At 37.0% G+C, this 14,573-nt stretch overlaps 1 protein-coding gene across 2 annotated transcripts in view; it reads right to left on the bottom strand.

Moving 5' to 3' along the window:
* gpc5c (glypican 5c) overlaps positions 1-14,573 on the bottom strand; it is a 170,048-nt gene that overhangs the window by 57,610 nt on the left and 97,865 nt on the right. For both annotated transcript variants that reach the window (XM_051912305.1, XM_051912316.1), the window contains one exon: positions 8,329-8,449. In XM_051912305.1, coding sequence (XP_051768265.1) covers positions 8,329-8,449 — 121 coding nt within the window. The remainder of the gene's footprint in view (positions 1-8,328; positions 8,450-14,573) is intronic.

Genomic DNA, 14,573 nt, shown 5'->3' with positions numbered 1-14,573 from the left:
ACTATATTTGAAATAATATGTCAAGAACATACTTACACAAAGAAAAAACTCTCCCTGCTCCAAAGCTCAATATAAGGAAACCGATCAGGCATAACATTATGACCACTGACAGGTGAAATGAATAACACTGATTATCTAATAATAAATTATATAAGGAATAAATTATATAAAGAAAGCAAGCAAATAACACTGAAGTGGTCCGTGACTTCAGTCTAATGTAAGTTATGCATTTTTGCAAGATTTCCTGTTATAATCACTGAAGCTGGCAAAATGAATCTCTTACTTGTGTTTTTTTCTGCACTATGCTGTTTATAATAATGAGAGATTTACGATTCAGTACAACTCCGGCGCTCTCCGCAGTGATGAATCAAAACACCTCTGATTGGACACTGCATTCATAAGCTCAACAGAAACGCTTGTAATTGGTTAACGCTCAATGCTGCAAACCACGCGCAAAAACAAATATGAAGCAACGAGCAAATCTAATGCCGCAATTAATACTTTTCATTCATTTCATTTTAATCGTGACAGCCATAACAGATCTAGCTTAATTGTGCAGGGGCATTTTATTTCCCCCCCTTATCTTGAATTTGGGGGGCATGTTTGTTCATTTTGGTGGCATTTTTGCCCCAATCCCCCATTAACTTCTGATCATGCTCTAATAGCTAATAAAATATTAGATAAATATTATATTTAATAAAAAAGAAATAAAATTAATAAAGAGAAAGTGCAGACTGAACTAAAGGAAAAATAAAGGCAAATTACTGAGGAAGTTCTTAAAAGGAACAGTTCACGCAAAAAAATATAAATTCTGTCATAATTTTCTCGTCACTCATGTCTTTGCAAACCAAAGATGATGTTCACACATTCACACGGTTCTTTAAAACACAATGAAATGTAATGCAATAATGGGTTTTCAAACTCCAAAAGAAAGAAAGAAAGAAAGAAAGAAAGAAAAAGAAATGTAAATGTAGTCCATATGACTCATGCACTGTTTCAAGTCATATTGTACATCACAAGATACTTATACTTCATTTAAGGGAAAGACCAAAATTTAAGTTGAGTCTGAATTTTGAAGTGCCTAATTTTCATGTTTAATTAAAAAATGTAAAACATTTTAATTTGTGCATATTAAAAGTTTTATTAATGACTGTACCTCACACAAAGCTATCCACCACTTCTATTGTGACTTTAGGTTTTTGTTGTTGTTGTTGTTGTTGTTGTTTTCCACTTACTTTCATTGTTTGGAAAAGAGCCTCCTGCTAAACTTCTCCTTTCATGTTCCATGACAGACAGGTTTGGAACAGCATGAGAGTGAAAAACTTCTGACAGAATTTTCATATTTGGGTGAACTATTCATTTAATTGATGTGGTAGCTCCAGAGCAAATGTACTGGCAGTCCAAACAGGATGGCTAATAAATAAGTTTTCTGCAGTAAAGCAGACCTTTTGTACAGCAGGTGTTAGAGAACAGTAGTGCCGCAGGTCAACACAAGTCCATTCTGACTCTAAAATTGAAAACCTCTTCTCCCTATAGTTCACATTTACACTCATGAGTGTGATGACATGCTGTATGTGAGTTGAAAACCATACACCACAAGCACAGAGATACTATTGTGTCTCCACACCCAAAAGCAGCTGTGCCGCTGGCCTGTCCTCCAGATTCCAGTCAGGGATATTTACGGGGAATAAGATGCATGTATTAAGCGTTAATGGGAGGGGCAACACAAGAGATGCAAAGAATACATTGCTTATAATGGTTTTGAGCTACACCAAACGTGTGAAAACACCTCTAGATCACCTCAAGCCTCTGGACTGACACGTTACACTTTTGAATACACACATTACTTCACTCTTACCACCCTTAGAGTGTGAGAGAGTCTACAGTATGTGTGTATGAGGCAGACTAAATCGTCTGACAGCATGCTCTTGTCTTCTCCATTTTACTATCACTCCAAAAGAAACCAAAGATAAGGTAAAGAATGACTGAAAGTGCAAAGGAAGGTATGGAATGAACAAAAAAAAAGAAAGTGAGAAGGAAACTGCAAAAGAAAGAATGAGCAAAAATCAAGAGAGAAAAAGAGTATTAGTAAGAACCAAAGAGAAAAGAGACTTAAATAAAGAATAAATAGCAAAAGAAAGAGCAAAAGAAATAGAGTTAATGAAAAAGCAAAAGAAATAGAGTTAATGAAAGAACAAAAGAAATAAAAGATAAGAATAAAAGAGTGAAAGAAACAAAAAGAAAGAGTGAAAAAAGCGAAAGAAAGAAAGAAAGAGGAAAAGAAAGAGTGAAACAACTGAAAGAAAAAGAACAAATGATAGAGCAAAATAGAGAGCAAAAGAAATAGCAAAATAAAATCCAAAAGAAAGAAATGAAAGAGCAAAAGAAAGAAAGCAAAAAGGAGCAAAATAACTACAGTGATTAGAAAATAAACAAATATATAGAAATAGAGACAAAGAATGAAAGAGCAAAAGAATGAACGAAAGAGTGAAAGAATGATTGAAAGAGAAAAAGAAAGAGAAATAAAAAGGACGAAAGAAAGGAAAAAAGAAAAAGAAAGAAAGAAAGAAAGAAAAAGTGAGTGAAAGAAAAAGCTAAAGAAAGCGAGCAAGTGAAAGAAACAGCAAAAGAAAAAGAAAGAGTGAAAGAAAATGAGAGCGAAAGAAAAAGAAAGTGAAAGAAAAAGAAAATCAGAGTGAAAGAGCGAGTGAGCGAAAGAAAGGAAGAGTGAAAAAAGGAAGAAAGAGTGAGCGAGTGAAAGAAAGAGTGAAAGAAAAAGAAACAGCGAAAGAAAGAAAGAAAGAAAGAAAAGAAAGAAAGAAAGAAAAAGAAAGAAAGAGTTAAAGAAAACGAGAGAGCAAAAGGGCGAAAGAAAAAGTGTGAAAGAAAAAGAAAATCAGAGCAAAAGAGTGAGCGAAAGAAAGAAAGGAAAAGTGAAAAAAGGAAGAAAGAGTGAGCGAGCGAAAGACCGTGATCGAGTGAAAGAAAGAGTGAAAGAAAGAAAAGAAAAAGAGAAAGAAAGAAAAAGTTAAATAAGAGCGAAAGAAAGCGAAAGAAAAAAAGAGTGAAAGAAAAAGAAAATCAGAGCAAAAGAGCGAGTGAAAGAAAGAAAGAAAGAAAGAAAGAAAGAAAGAAAGAAAGAAAGAAAGAAAATGAGAGCGAAAGAAAAAGTGTGAAAGAAAACCAGAGCGAGTGAGTGAAAGAAAGGAAGAGTGAAAAAAGGAAGAAAGAGCGAACAAGCGAAAGAAAGAGCAAGCGAACGAGCAAGTGAAAGAGTGAAAGAAAAAGAAAGAGCGGAAGAAAGAAAGGCCATGTTTCAGAGGGACAGTGGCAGAGGCTGGACAGACTGTTGCCACACTGCACCTCAGGGGATTCTGGGAAAATCATCTTTTATTCTGAAAGTCTTTCAGTGTCCGTCCTGCTATTAGCATGACAAAAACAGCACTTTGCCATCCAAAATGCCCTGTTTTCTGAACCTCTGCTCTTTTCAACTCTCTCGTTCTCTCTGTCACTCTCTCAGTTTCTTTAACCACATAATTCCCCATTCAAACCTCCAAAGTACACAGGATCAATATATCCATTCTCTGTCTCTGCGCTGAGACTGGAACACAGCAGATTCCTCTGGTGGTTTTTAGTATTCACAATCAGAATAGGAAATCAAATATTTCTGTTGAGAAATTCTCTCACCATCTGGGAAAAAGAAATTTATAACTTTATCAGGTTGAAACAGGGTTCAATACGAGAGAGAGACACACAATAATCTTTATGTTTTTCCCTTATCAGTAATTTTCCATAAATTATTTCATTTCTCTGATCGATTAAAGGCAAGTCAGAAATAAGTGATCTGATGGCTATCAGATGTTACAAATATTAGTTGAAATGGAACAAAGCAGTCAAACCCAAAACATTAAAATGGACTTTACCTCATCATTACTTGCAGCTGCATTTTAACAAAATAATACAAGTTTCCATTCTACATGTAATTTTTATTATATGCATGTTTCTTATTCAGGAGAATTGTATTATTATAATTATTATTAGAAACTTTACAGTATTTTGTCACTTCAAATCAATGCTTCATCTTAACATAAAAAAATGTTAATAACGTACTAATAAACATAACTGGAGCTGCTTCTATTTTAGCAACACTGCATTACTAAATTATACAGTATCTCACAGAAGTGAGTACACCCCTCACATTTTTGTAAATATTTTATTATATCTTTTCATGTGACAACACTGAAGAAATGATACTTTGCTACAATGTAAAGTAGTGAATGTACAGCTTGTATAACAGTGTAAATTTGCGGTCCCCTCAAAATAACTCAACACACAGCCATTAATGTCTATGGCCACAAAAGTGAGTACACCCCTAAGTGAAAATGTCCAAATTGGGCCCAATTAGCCATTTTCTCTCCCCGGTGTCATGTGACTCGTTAGTGTTACAAGGTCTCAGGTGTGAATGGGGAGCAGGTGTGTTAAATTTGGTGTTATCGCTCTCACTCTCTCATACTGGTCACTGGAAGTTCAACATGGCTCCTCATGGCAAAGAACTCTCTGAGGATCTGAAAAAAAGAATTGTTGCTCTACATAAAGATGGCGTAGGCTATAAGAAGATTCCCAAGACAATGAAACTGAGCTGCAGCACGGTGGCCAAGACCATACAGCGGTTTAACAGGACAGGTTCCACTGAGAACAGGCCTCGCCATGGTCGACCAAAGAAGTTGAGTGCACATGCTCAGCGTCATATCCAGAGATTGTGTTTGGGAAATAGACGTATGAGTGCTGCCAGCACTGCTGCAGAGGTTGAAGGGGTGGGGGGGGTCATGCCGCACACTGCATCAAATTGGTTTGCACGGCTGTCATCCCAGAAGGAAGCCTCTTCTAAAGTTGATGCACAAGAAAGCCGGCAAACAGTTTACTGAAGACAAGCAGACTAAGGACATGGATTACTGGAACCATGTCCTGTGGTCTGATGAGATCAAGATAAACTTATTTGGTTCAGATGGTGTCAAGCGTGTGTGACGGCAACCAGGTGAGGAGTACAAAGACAAGTGTGTCTTGCCTACAGTCAAGCATGGTGGTGGGGGTGTCATGATCTGGGGCTGCAGGAGTGCTGCCGGCACTGGGGAGCTACAGTTCATTGAGGGAGCCATGAATGCCAACATGTACTGTGACATACTGAAGCAGAGCATGATCCCCTCCATTCGGAGACTGGGCCGCAGGGCAGTATTCCAACATGATAACGACCCCAAACACACCTCCAAGACAACCACTGCCTTGCTAAAGAAGCTGAGGGTACCTAAACCCTATTGAGCATCTGTGGGGCATCCTCAAACGGAAGGTGGAGGAGCGCAAGGTCTCTAACATCCACCAGCAGAGGAGTGGAAGAGGACTCCAGTGGCAACCTGTGAAGCTCTGGTGAACTCCATGCCCAAAAGGGTTAAGGCAGTGCTGGAAAATAATGGTGGCCACACAAAATATTGACACTTTGGGTCCAATTTGGACATTTTCACTTTTTTGTGGTCAGCGGTTTAGACATTAACGGCTGTGTGTTGAGTTATTTTGAGGGGACAGCAAATTTACACTGTTATACAAGCTGTACACTCACTACTTTACATCGTAGCAAAGTGTCATTTCTTCAGTGTTGTCACATGAAAAAGATGTGAGGGGTGTACTCACTTCTGTGAGATACTGTAAACCGATTTACAGCTTATGATAGCTTTGATGAACTGGATTATTTTCATTATAATATCAAACTGAACACAAATATGCATGTGTTATAAAGCCGTTGTGTATGTATGTGTGTATTAGTCCATGATGTTCTCACACTTGTTTACTGATGCCACCGGTTCACAAGGCAGTCAGATGACTACTCTGCTAGGTCAGTCTGTACAGATTCAATCTACAGTCCCTGCCAGCTCTCATTTCTTCTCTTTAATCCTTTACTTCACATCAGAATCAGCCTTACTTCCACGTGTAAAACTCCCTTCCTCCACAGTCAAAGCTGTACTGGGTGCCGTTAATTAGGTGGAAGTTTCATGTTTGTTAATTTTGAAAAACATCAGGATCACTTTGATGAGCTGTTTAATTCACATCTGAAAAAGAACCATCTGCCCTTGTTTTCTCTGCCACACCGTTAATGCATGACTGCTCCATCAGGTCTATCAGAATGAGAACAGAAAATCACAAATCACAACACAACAACAGGAAGAAGTTTCTGAAGACATCAGCACATTTCTTCAGACTGCCTACAGCGGGCCGACAACACTGTCTGATGAGATTATCATTGGAAAAGTTGAGATTTCTTGTCTTATAAGTTTTCTTTTTTATAAAAATAAATAAATAAATTCACAATAAATTAAACAATATATTGGTCACTGACAGGCATCACCAAGGTAGCGTTTTGCATTTAGCAGTCTTAAGGCCCTGATATACAGTACTGTGCAAAAGTCTTAGGCATGTCTCTAATGTCCCCAGAGTGTGTATGTGAAGTTTTAGCTCGAAATACCCCACAGATAATTTTTTATAGCATGTTAAATTTGTCACTTTTTGAGGGTGAGCAAAAACGCTCAGTGTGTTGTGTTCTCGGCGGTAGGGTTTATGTAAATTTTAGGGTTAGTGATGTCACCAACCCAGGAAGAAGCTCGTTGTAGTCCCTACCAGCCGTTTGTTGTAGTCCTTAAACAAAGAATTCTTTAAAAGAAAATATCTCGCTTTGCTTTGAACTTTGAGCGTCATAACTTTGCAGATGTTGTTTATGCTCTAACAGCAACATTACACACTAACTAAAGTTAAAAAAGTGAAATCATAATGAACCACCCCTTTAAGATATTTTTGATGAAATCCTCTCAAGATCCAGAAAGGTACTAAAGACATATTTAAAACAGTTCATGTGAGTACAGTGGTTCTACCTTAATATTATAAAGCAACGAAAATACTTTTTGTGCACCAAAAAAACAAAATAATGACTTTTCAATAATATCTAGTGATGGCTAATTTCAAAACAATGCTTCATGAAACTTCAAAGCTTTACGAATATTTTGTTTCGAATCAGTGGTTTGGAGCACCAAAGTCACGTGATTTCAGTAAACGATGCTTCGTTTATGCGATCTGAACCACTGATTCGAAACAAAAGATTCGAAAAGATCTGAGCCATCTGATTTCATCAAAAATATCTTAATTTGTGTTCTGAAGATGAATGAAGGTCTAACGGGTGTAGAACGACATGAGGGTGAGTACTTAATGACAGAATTTTCATTATTGGGTGAACTAACCCTTTAAGCCAGTTATTTATATCTTTGGCTGTATTGCGTCAATATCAGTTTACATTTCCAAACAATCCTTTTACCATTAATTGTAATAATCCAGTGAGATTATTGTATGCACAAGGAGTCTGACAACAGCCGGTGCTCCACACAGAGATCTGATCTCACCATCATCGAGTCCATCCAGGATTACTTTAAGAAACAGAAAAAACTGAGACAGACTAAGTCTAGAAGAATTGCGGCAACGTCTCCAATACGCGTGAAGAAATCAACCTGCAAAGCTACCTGAAAAACTATGTGCAAGTGTAAAAGCTGTTTTAAATGCAAAGGGTGGTCACACTAAATATTGATTTAATTTAGTTAATAGAAGTTAATTGATCAATAAACTATTTATGGCATTATTTTTCAAAAGCATCATCACTTTACAGCATTTTTACACAAGTTACTAAAATTTTTCACAGTAATGCAGCTTTGCAGATAGGTTTCTTCAAGCATCTCGAAGACATTGCCGCAATTCTTCTGGATTTAGTCTGTCTCAGTTTTTTTCTGATTATGATATTGATTACCATATTCATTCAAAATGGAATTTTCAATGAACATGGTGTTACCATCAAAAAAGATGAGCAGGACTTTATAAACATCACACTCATCTAATTTGGTGTAAAAAAGAATTATGATAACGTAATCTTCCAAATCAAGTCAATATGGTTAATATCTTAGGAACAACATATCTATAGTATAAATTAATCAATTTGTAATCAATTTTAAGAAATAACTAGTCAATATTTGTCTTCTTAAAGAGATAGTAATATTCTGTCATGATTTACTCATCCTCATGTCATTCTAAACCTGTATGACTTTTTTTTTTTCTTCTGTGGAATACAAAAGAAGATATTTTAAAATATGTTCTTTGGTGTTTCACAGAAGAAAGAAAGGCAAACAGGTTTAAAATGACATGAGGGCAAGTAAATGATGACAGAATTTTTATTATTGGGTGAACTATCACTTTAAGATATGGCAGATATGTGCAGTACCATCACCAAATCATAATATTCCTTACCATGTTGAAGAGCTCGAGTCTGTTTTTGACATCCATCAGCACAGGATCAGCACTTCTGACCCTGACTTCTGGATTCTGTCTTTGAGCACGAACTCCATTGCCCACCACTTTTGCAGTATAACTGAGAGAAAGAGAGAAAAAGACAAAAACATTACGAGATGGTCAGCTGTTATTTGCCACAGCAGAAATTGACTTTTGGTTGAGGTCCCTTGAAAGCTTAAATCTTCAATCTACTGTTTGGCTTTACCGTGATATGGACGACATTCTGTCCTGACAGCTTAGGAGATCAATATGGCTTGGACTTCTAGATGCCCTGACAGAAATGATGGATTATAAAGTCTAATTGTTGGTGTGTGTGTGCTATCGGAGGTGTCGGTTGGAAGTATGTGAGGGTATTGATGAGACACTGCTTTGGAATAATAAAAAGAGAAGAAAGGCCATAACTGAAAGTTAGAAATGAGGCTAATTAGAGTCTTGTAAGAGGCCATAGCGATATGTGTCTGAACTGCTTAAAGATGCAGTATGTAATATTGACAGCTAATTGTTGAAATGGGTACTGCAGTCCAAATTCAAAATATTTGAGAGGGTTGCTTCTCCTGCCCCCTCCTCCTCAGACTCGACGCTCACATGGGTTGCCAGACTGTGGACACGCAACAGGAACGAGCACAATTGACAATGGAAGGCGATGAGCCTTAAATTGTAAGTTGATGAGATGGTTTATCCGTGTTTTAATATGCCTCTGGACATGGAGCTTTTTAGATGAGTGCCGAGGCTTTTTAGGTCGGGTAGAATCTGCGATCTCTGACCTAGTTTGTTTGCTGGCTTCCATGGCTACAATATGCTGCATTTTACGCCAAATGGTAACCCGTGGTGTCGAAATACTATTGGGTAAATTAGAAGGGGGTGGGATCATACAGACCAAAACAAAAACACAATCAGACACTGAACGCACATTTCAAAGTAGAATAACTGTCTGTAGCATTGTTTTTCAGAGAAACAAGTATGTGTACTTAGCATGTTTCCTAAATCTTTGCAAACATGTTATGGCATTTTTGTGCTTTAGTACAGTCCAAAAAAAATTACATACAGCACCTTTAAGGCACCTACACACTACAAGATAATCGAGCTGATTTTGGACCCAATTCTCCCCTTCTGATAATCCTAGGTAAAGCCCTGATTTGTGATGTGTTAAGAGCGATTGAATCTGGTCAGAAGAACGTCGGGGTTGCACCAATCTCAAATTGTAAATATCCAACATGTTGAATACGTTGTTCTTGAGGGTTTCTGTTGAGGCACATTGATCTTGAGGGTTTGCGTTGAGGTATGTTGCTCCTGAGGATTTGTGTTAAAGCACATTTTGAGTCAGCATGATCAGTTCTGAAGTAAATTGAAGCTGAAGCTGCATGATATCAATTGGGCAGTTGTGTTTGGAGACCAGACTGAAGGATAAACTGAAGTGCTGAGTGAGCAGATACCCTTATTCCTGGCACCTCTGGCTTCTGGAGAAGTAGCTACTGCACTAATGAACTGTCCATTCAGGACTCAATTACTGCAATGGACAAGCCATGGGGTGAAAGGATAAGTAGAAGAGAGAGGAAGCATTAGGACAAAGGTGGAGAGGAAAGATGGAGTGACAGAAAAAGAGGAATTATCAGTTCACAATGGAAAGGTCACTGCTTTACCAACAGCGAAGTCCTAAACACCTGCATGCACACACAGAAGCCATCTAATTACAAGCGCAGTACACCTCTTTCTCGCTCTCTCATTATCATGCTGTTACAAAAAAATTGCCAATATTATTTCTGAAAGCGTGAATTTTCAACCCACACACTAAAAATACATTATTCATTGCCCAATTTTAAGATGTGATGAGAACACACAAACACAAATTGAAGAAATATGCATATGGGGTTGTGTGTGACTGTGAATGTTAACTGAATTTTGTGTGGGTGCTCTTATTTTCAATATTGGATTACAGAGGTAAATATGATTAAAATGATTCCTAATGCGTGAAATTAACCCATGTTATGGTCCAACTCCACACAAACTAACATTAAAGTGCCTGGCCCAAGGGCACAATGGAGGTTGATCCCATGAATCATCCTTGCAACTTAAAAGACACAAATACTTCCATTAAAGAGCTATAAGCATAGCATTTACCAGTGGCTTGTTAACTAATGTTGCAACAATATTTAGTTCACATTATGCACAGTGGAAGATTCTAAAGATTAGATTTTGGAGTTTTTGGTCAAATCTTTATGTCTGTGTTACCAGTCCTACCCGATCCGCTCCGAGCGGGACTTGAACCAACGTCTCTGGCATGGGAGACGGGTACGCTAACAAGGACGCTAATGACCACAGTCTCTAGCATCAGTCTCTAGCATCAGTCTCTAGCATCAGTCTCTAGCGCGTCTCTTGCGGTCAGGGAAGTGAGGTTTACACGCACAGCTTTTACTAGCTTGCTTCCGTTACACTTACCCCCCTAAACCTCATTCCCATCCGGGTCACAGCACCAAATGTAACCGGTCCTACTCTACCCGCTCTAAGCAGGGCACGCTAACAAGGACGCTAAAGACCACAGCTTTTACTAGCTTGCTTCCGTTATATCTGGCTCTGAATTGAGTTAATGAGTTGCAAAATTGAAAGTTTTTCAATAAATCTATTTCAGTGCTGTAAACATGTTGCAATCCAAAATCTATTTGATTCCTACATTAATTTATTTGATCAAATTCAGCTGGTTGTCAACTATAATGTTGTATCTAATATTATACCTCTCAGACTCATGTATTGTCTTATCTAATAATTGGGTTTTACAACTATTCCTGTACTTTGATATGGCACCATATTGTGAAAAATATGGAAACATATTCCTGATGTGCTGATAATCAAAATATTATAAAATAAATTGTAAAAGTGTAACAGCTCAGAAACATGCACAATTAAAATGCTTTGATCATGAATTTAGACATCTAAACTCATGAATTTCACCTGATTTCAGAGACACTACAGCTAGAATCTAGACATTTACCTCATATTCCAAACACACTCACAACAAAATACTCATCAAGTCTGACATGCATACAGTAGACGTGCAGTGACATACACAGACAATCTTATGCTGCTTTAATACGATGTCTCAAAGAAAAAGTCTTACTTTCTCTCTCTTAATGATGGTGTACTAAGAAAGCCTATAATCCCTGGGTGTGACCCAGAAGAGAGAGTTAGAAGAGCAAGAATCCTAGAATCCTCCTTACTGAACACACACACACACACACACACACACACACACACACACACACACACACACATTAAAGATTCGAACAACTACATTTGCTCTAGTCTGGATATCCTTTATTGCGGGATCATTTTGCATTACTGTAATCTACTCTCTCTCTCTCTCCCTCTCTCTCTCTCTCTCTCTCTCTCAGAAATCCATTTATTTTCCATTCATTTTCTCTATAGAATTCTAAAAAGCTGTTAAGCTGTGGAAGAAACAACCAGCTGTGAGAAGATATCGCAACATTACATTTTATTCAAAGGTAAAAAGTATCTGAAAACCAGAGAAAAAGAATAAAAGGTAAAAGACTGTGTAATTAATGTGTTTTATGAGGCAATTAACTACGCAGACCACAAAGCATTGCAAATAATAGAAAAAAACAACCAAATGAAATATATTTTCACGACTCCAAAACTAACTAAAATGAAAAAAAATTTGACTATACAAAAATGTACTTTAGTTTTACAGTACATAAAATTTGAAGCATTTAACCCAACTGCATTTAACATGAAAACGCAACTAGATGGCGATAACACTCGATGGCCCTAAGAAATTAAACGCAGTTAAACATTTAAAGTATACATATAAACATATAAAGAATTAAAACAACTAAATATACTGAAAAACTAAGACTAAACTGAAAGTAGAAAACTCCATAGAAATGAACAGTAATAGAGTGAAAATTAATGAAATCTAAACAAATGGAAAATGCATTTTAAATAATAATAATAAAAAATAAACGGCTCAGGCAGCCTTATATACATAATTATATGAATACACACAAACAATGATGCAAATAAAAACAAACTTTGAATAAAGCCACAGAAAATAAACATTAAAAGCATCTCTGACAGGATGCTGTCTGGTTCCCAGCATTAGGCAAGTTAACCACAGCAAACATCCCATAATCAATGCATGTGTTCCCAGAGTTCCAAGGAAACAGAGACGATTCCAAAAGCTTTGAAAATTATGATGGTTGAGCATGAAAAGCATATGTAAATGCTTCTGGTTGCAAGGTATTTGCAAGAAAAAAACATTTTGAGTATTATGTTGTAGATTCATCTGCAATCTTTAAAATTAACAATCCAAAAATGTTTTAAAAGCCTGATGCCACAAGAATAGTTTTTTAAGTTCCTATGATGCCATAGAAGAAAATTTTTAGGTTCTATGGCTCCAGGAAACTTCACATTTCCTTTGTTTCCTTTGCTGATCTGAAAAACCTATAACATAATTTCGAGAACCTTTTTTAATCTTAAAAGAACTAAACGGCCAACTCAAGAACCCTATAAACTGAAACATAGTTCTTGATAACAGAACCCAAAATCCTGCAAAGAACCATTAAAAACTCTTTAATTCATCTTCTCATATGTTTAATAACAACAACAAAAAAAAAAATTAAAAAGAATTGCCCCAACGTGACAGCATTTGTGTGAGAGAGGGAAGAGAAACAGAAATGAGATCTTAGATTGCAAACAGCAGAGCTGCTCTGTAATTAATGGGGCGGCAGAGAGTGAATGAGAACCACTAGAATGTGCAAATCTGATCTGGATAAATTAGAGGTTTGGAGCGCGATAAACTGGCAGAGAGGGCCATGACACAGACATGTAAATTACAAGCTCGGAGTTCTCTAACTTTCTCAGAATACGCTGCTCTGCTGCATGTGGAACGGACAGCTCTATTGTCCTCCTTACATCTTTCTCAGAACAGAGACACAATGGAAGCCTGCCTGCATGAGGAAACACCAGACAGAAAACAGCAATCACACACTCCCGAGGATGAGCTGCTTTGACAAGATGTGTGCTTAAGAGAGGGTGTCATTCATCTGAAGTGAGATGTCAAAGCCAAGTCTTGATAGCAGGATAAAGAGTCGAAATATATCCATTCATCCATCTTAACATTCTGTCTATCTTTCTATCCATCTATCTCTAACATCTAACTAACCATCTACAGTACCTATCCATCTTTACATTTTCTTTACAGTATATCCATCCATCCATCCATCCTGATATCATCTAACCATCTATCTGACCATCTAACTCAGGGGTGTCCAAACTACGGTGAATGAATGATGAATTTCAAACGGCCCGCAGCTTTGTCTATTAAAATATATTACATGTGGCCCGCCACGCATTATTTACAAATCGTGCAGTTTCACAATGTCAACACAAGGATACTAGATTTTAGGCCAGGGAAATGCACCAAAAGCGGAACGAAACAGCGCTACTTGTGCGCATTACGCAACTCATGAGCTCACAAATGTGTTTACTTGCTGAGTGCCTCGATCACACGACCAATAAACAGCCAATGAGAAGTGTTCGAGTTCGGCGTAGAGGTCTCCGGTACAAGCTGCAAATCTCTCTGTGATTTAATTCAGTTTAAAGCCAGTTGAAACTGCGCTGACTTTATCAACAACACTAACGTGCAAATCAGGAGAAATGTTGAGCCGATCCAGTTAGAATACTTTTCAACCAACAATTCAACAACATTTATCATGGATTTACTGTGGTAACATTAACTGTATTTTGTCAGAAATGTGGGTTAATATCTCATTTTATTTCATTTTTAATGTAAACATGTATTAAATGAGTAATAAAGGCCAAATTACAGAATATTTTTTGTCATAAACTTGCAGTTTTGTGCATTCATATTTATATTAACTGTGTTATAGACTAAATATTATAAAGGCATTCTAGAAATATATATATATACACACCTGTGGTGATCTAATTAGAGTACTTTTTAAGAATAGAGTTCTAACTCAGTAATATTTAAATTTCACCCTTTAAAAACGAGGTTGTTAAAAGTTTTACAGATATTGTTTGTGTATTAAATTTCCCTCTGTGTCTTATCTCAAGCTACTCTGTCAGCTCAAGCTTTGGACAAACCCCAGCGGTTAGGTTAAATGTTTGCCCAACCTGTTGGATAGTTTTATTTAACTCAACTATTGTTTAAAAATTACTGTATTGCT

Source organism: Ctenopharyngodon idella, chromosome 2, assembly GCF_019924925.1.
Source record: "Ctenopharyngodon idella isolate HZGC_01 chromosome 2, HZGC01, whole genome shotgun sequence".
Taxonomy (NCBI): Eukaryota; Metazoa; Chordata; class Actinopteri; order Cypriniformes; family Xenocyprididae; genus Ctenopharyngodon; species Ctenopharyngodon idella.
The sequence above is the reverse complement of the archived record's forward strand: the minus strand, read 5'-3'. Positions and strand labels throughout refer to the sequence as shown.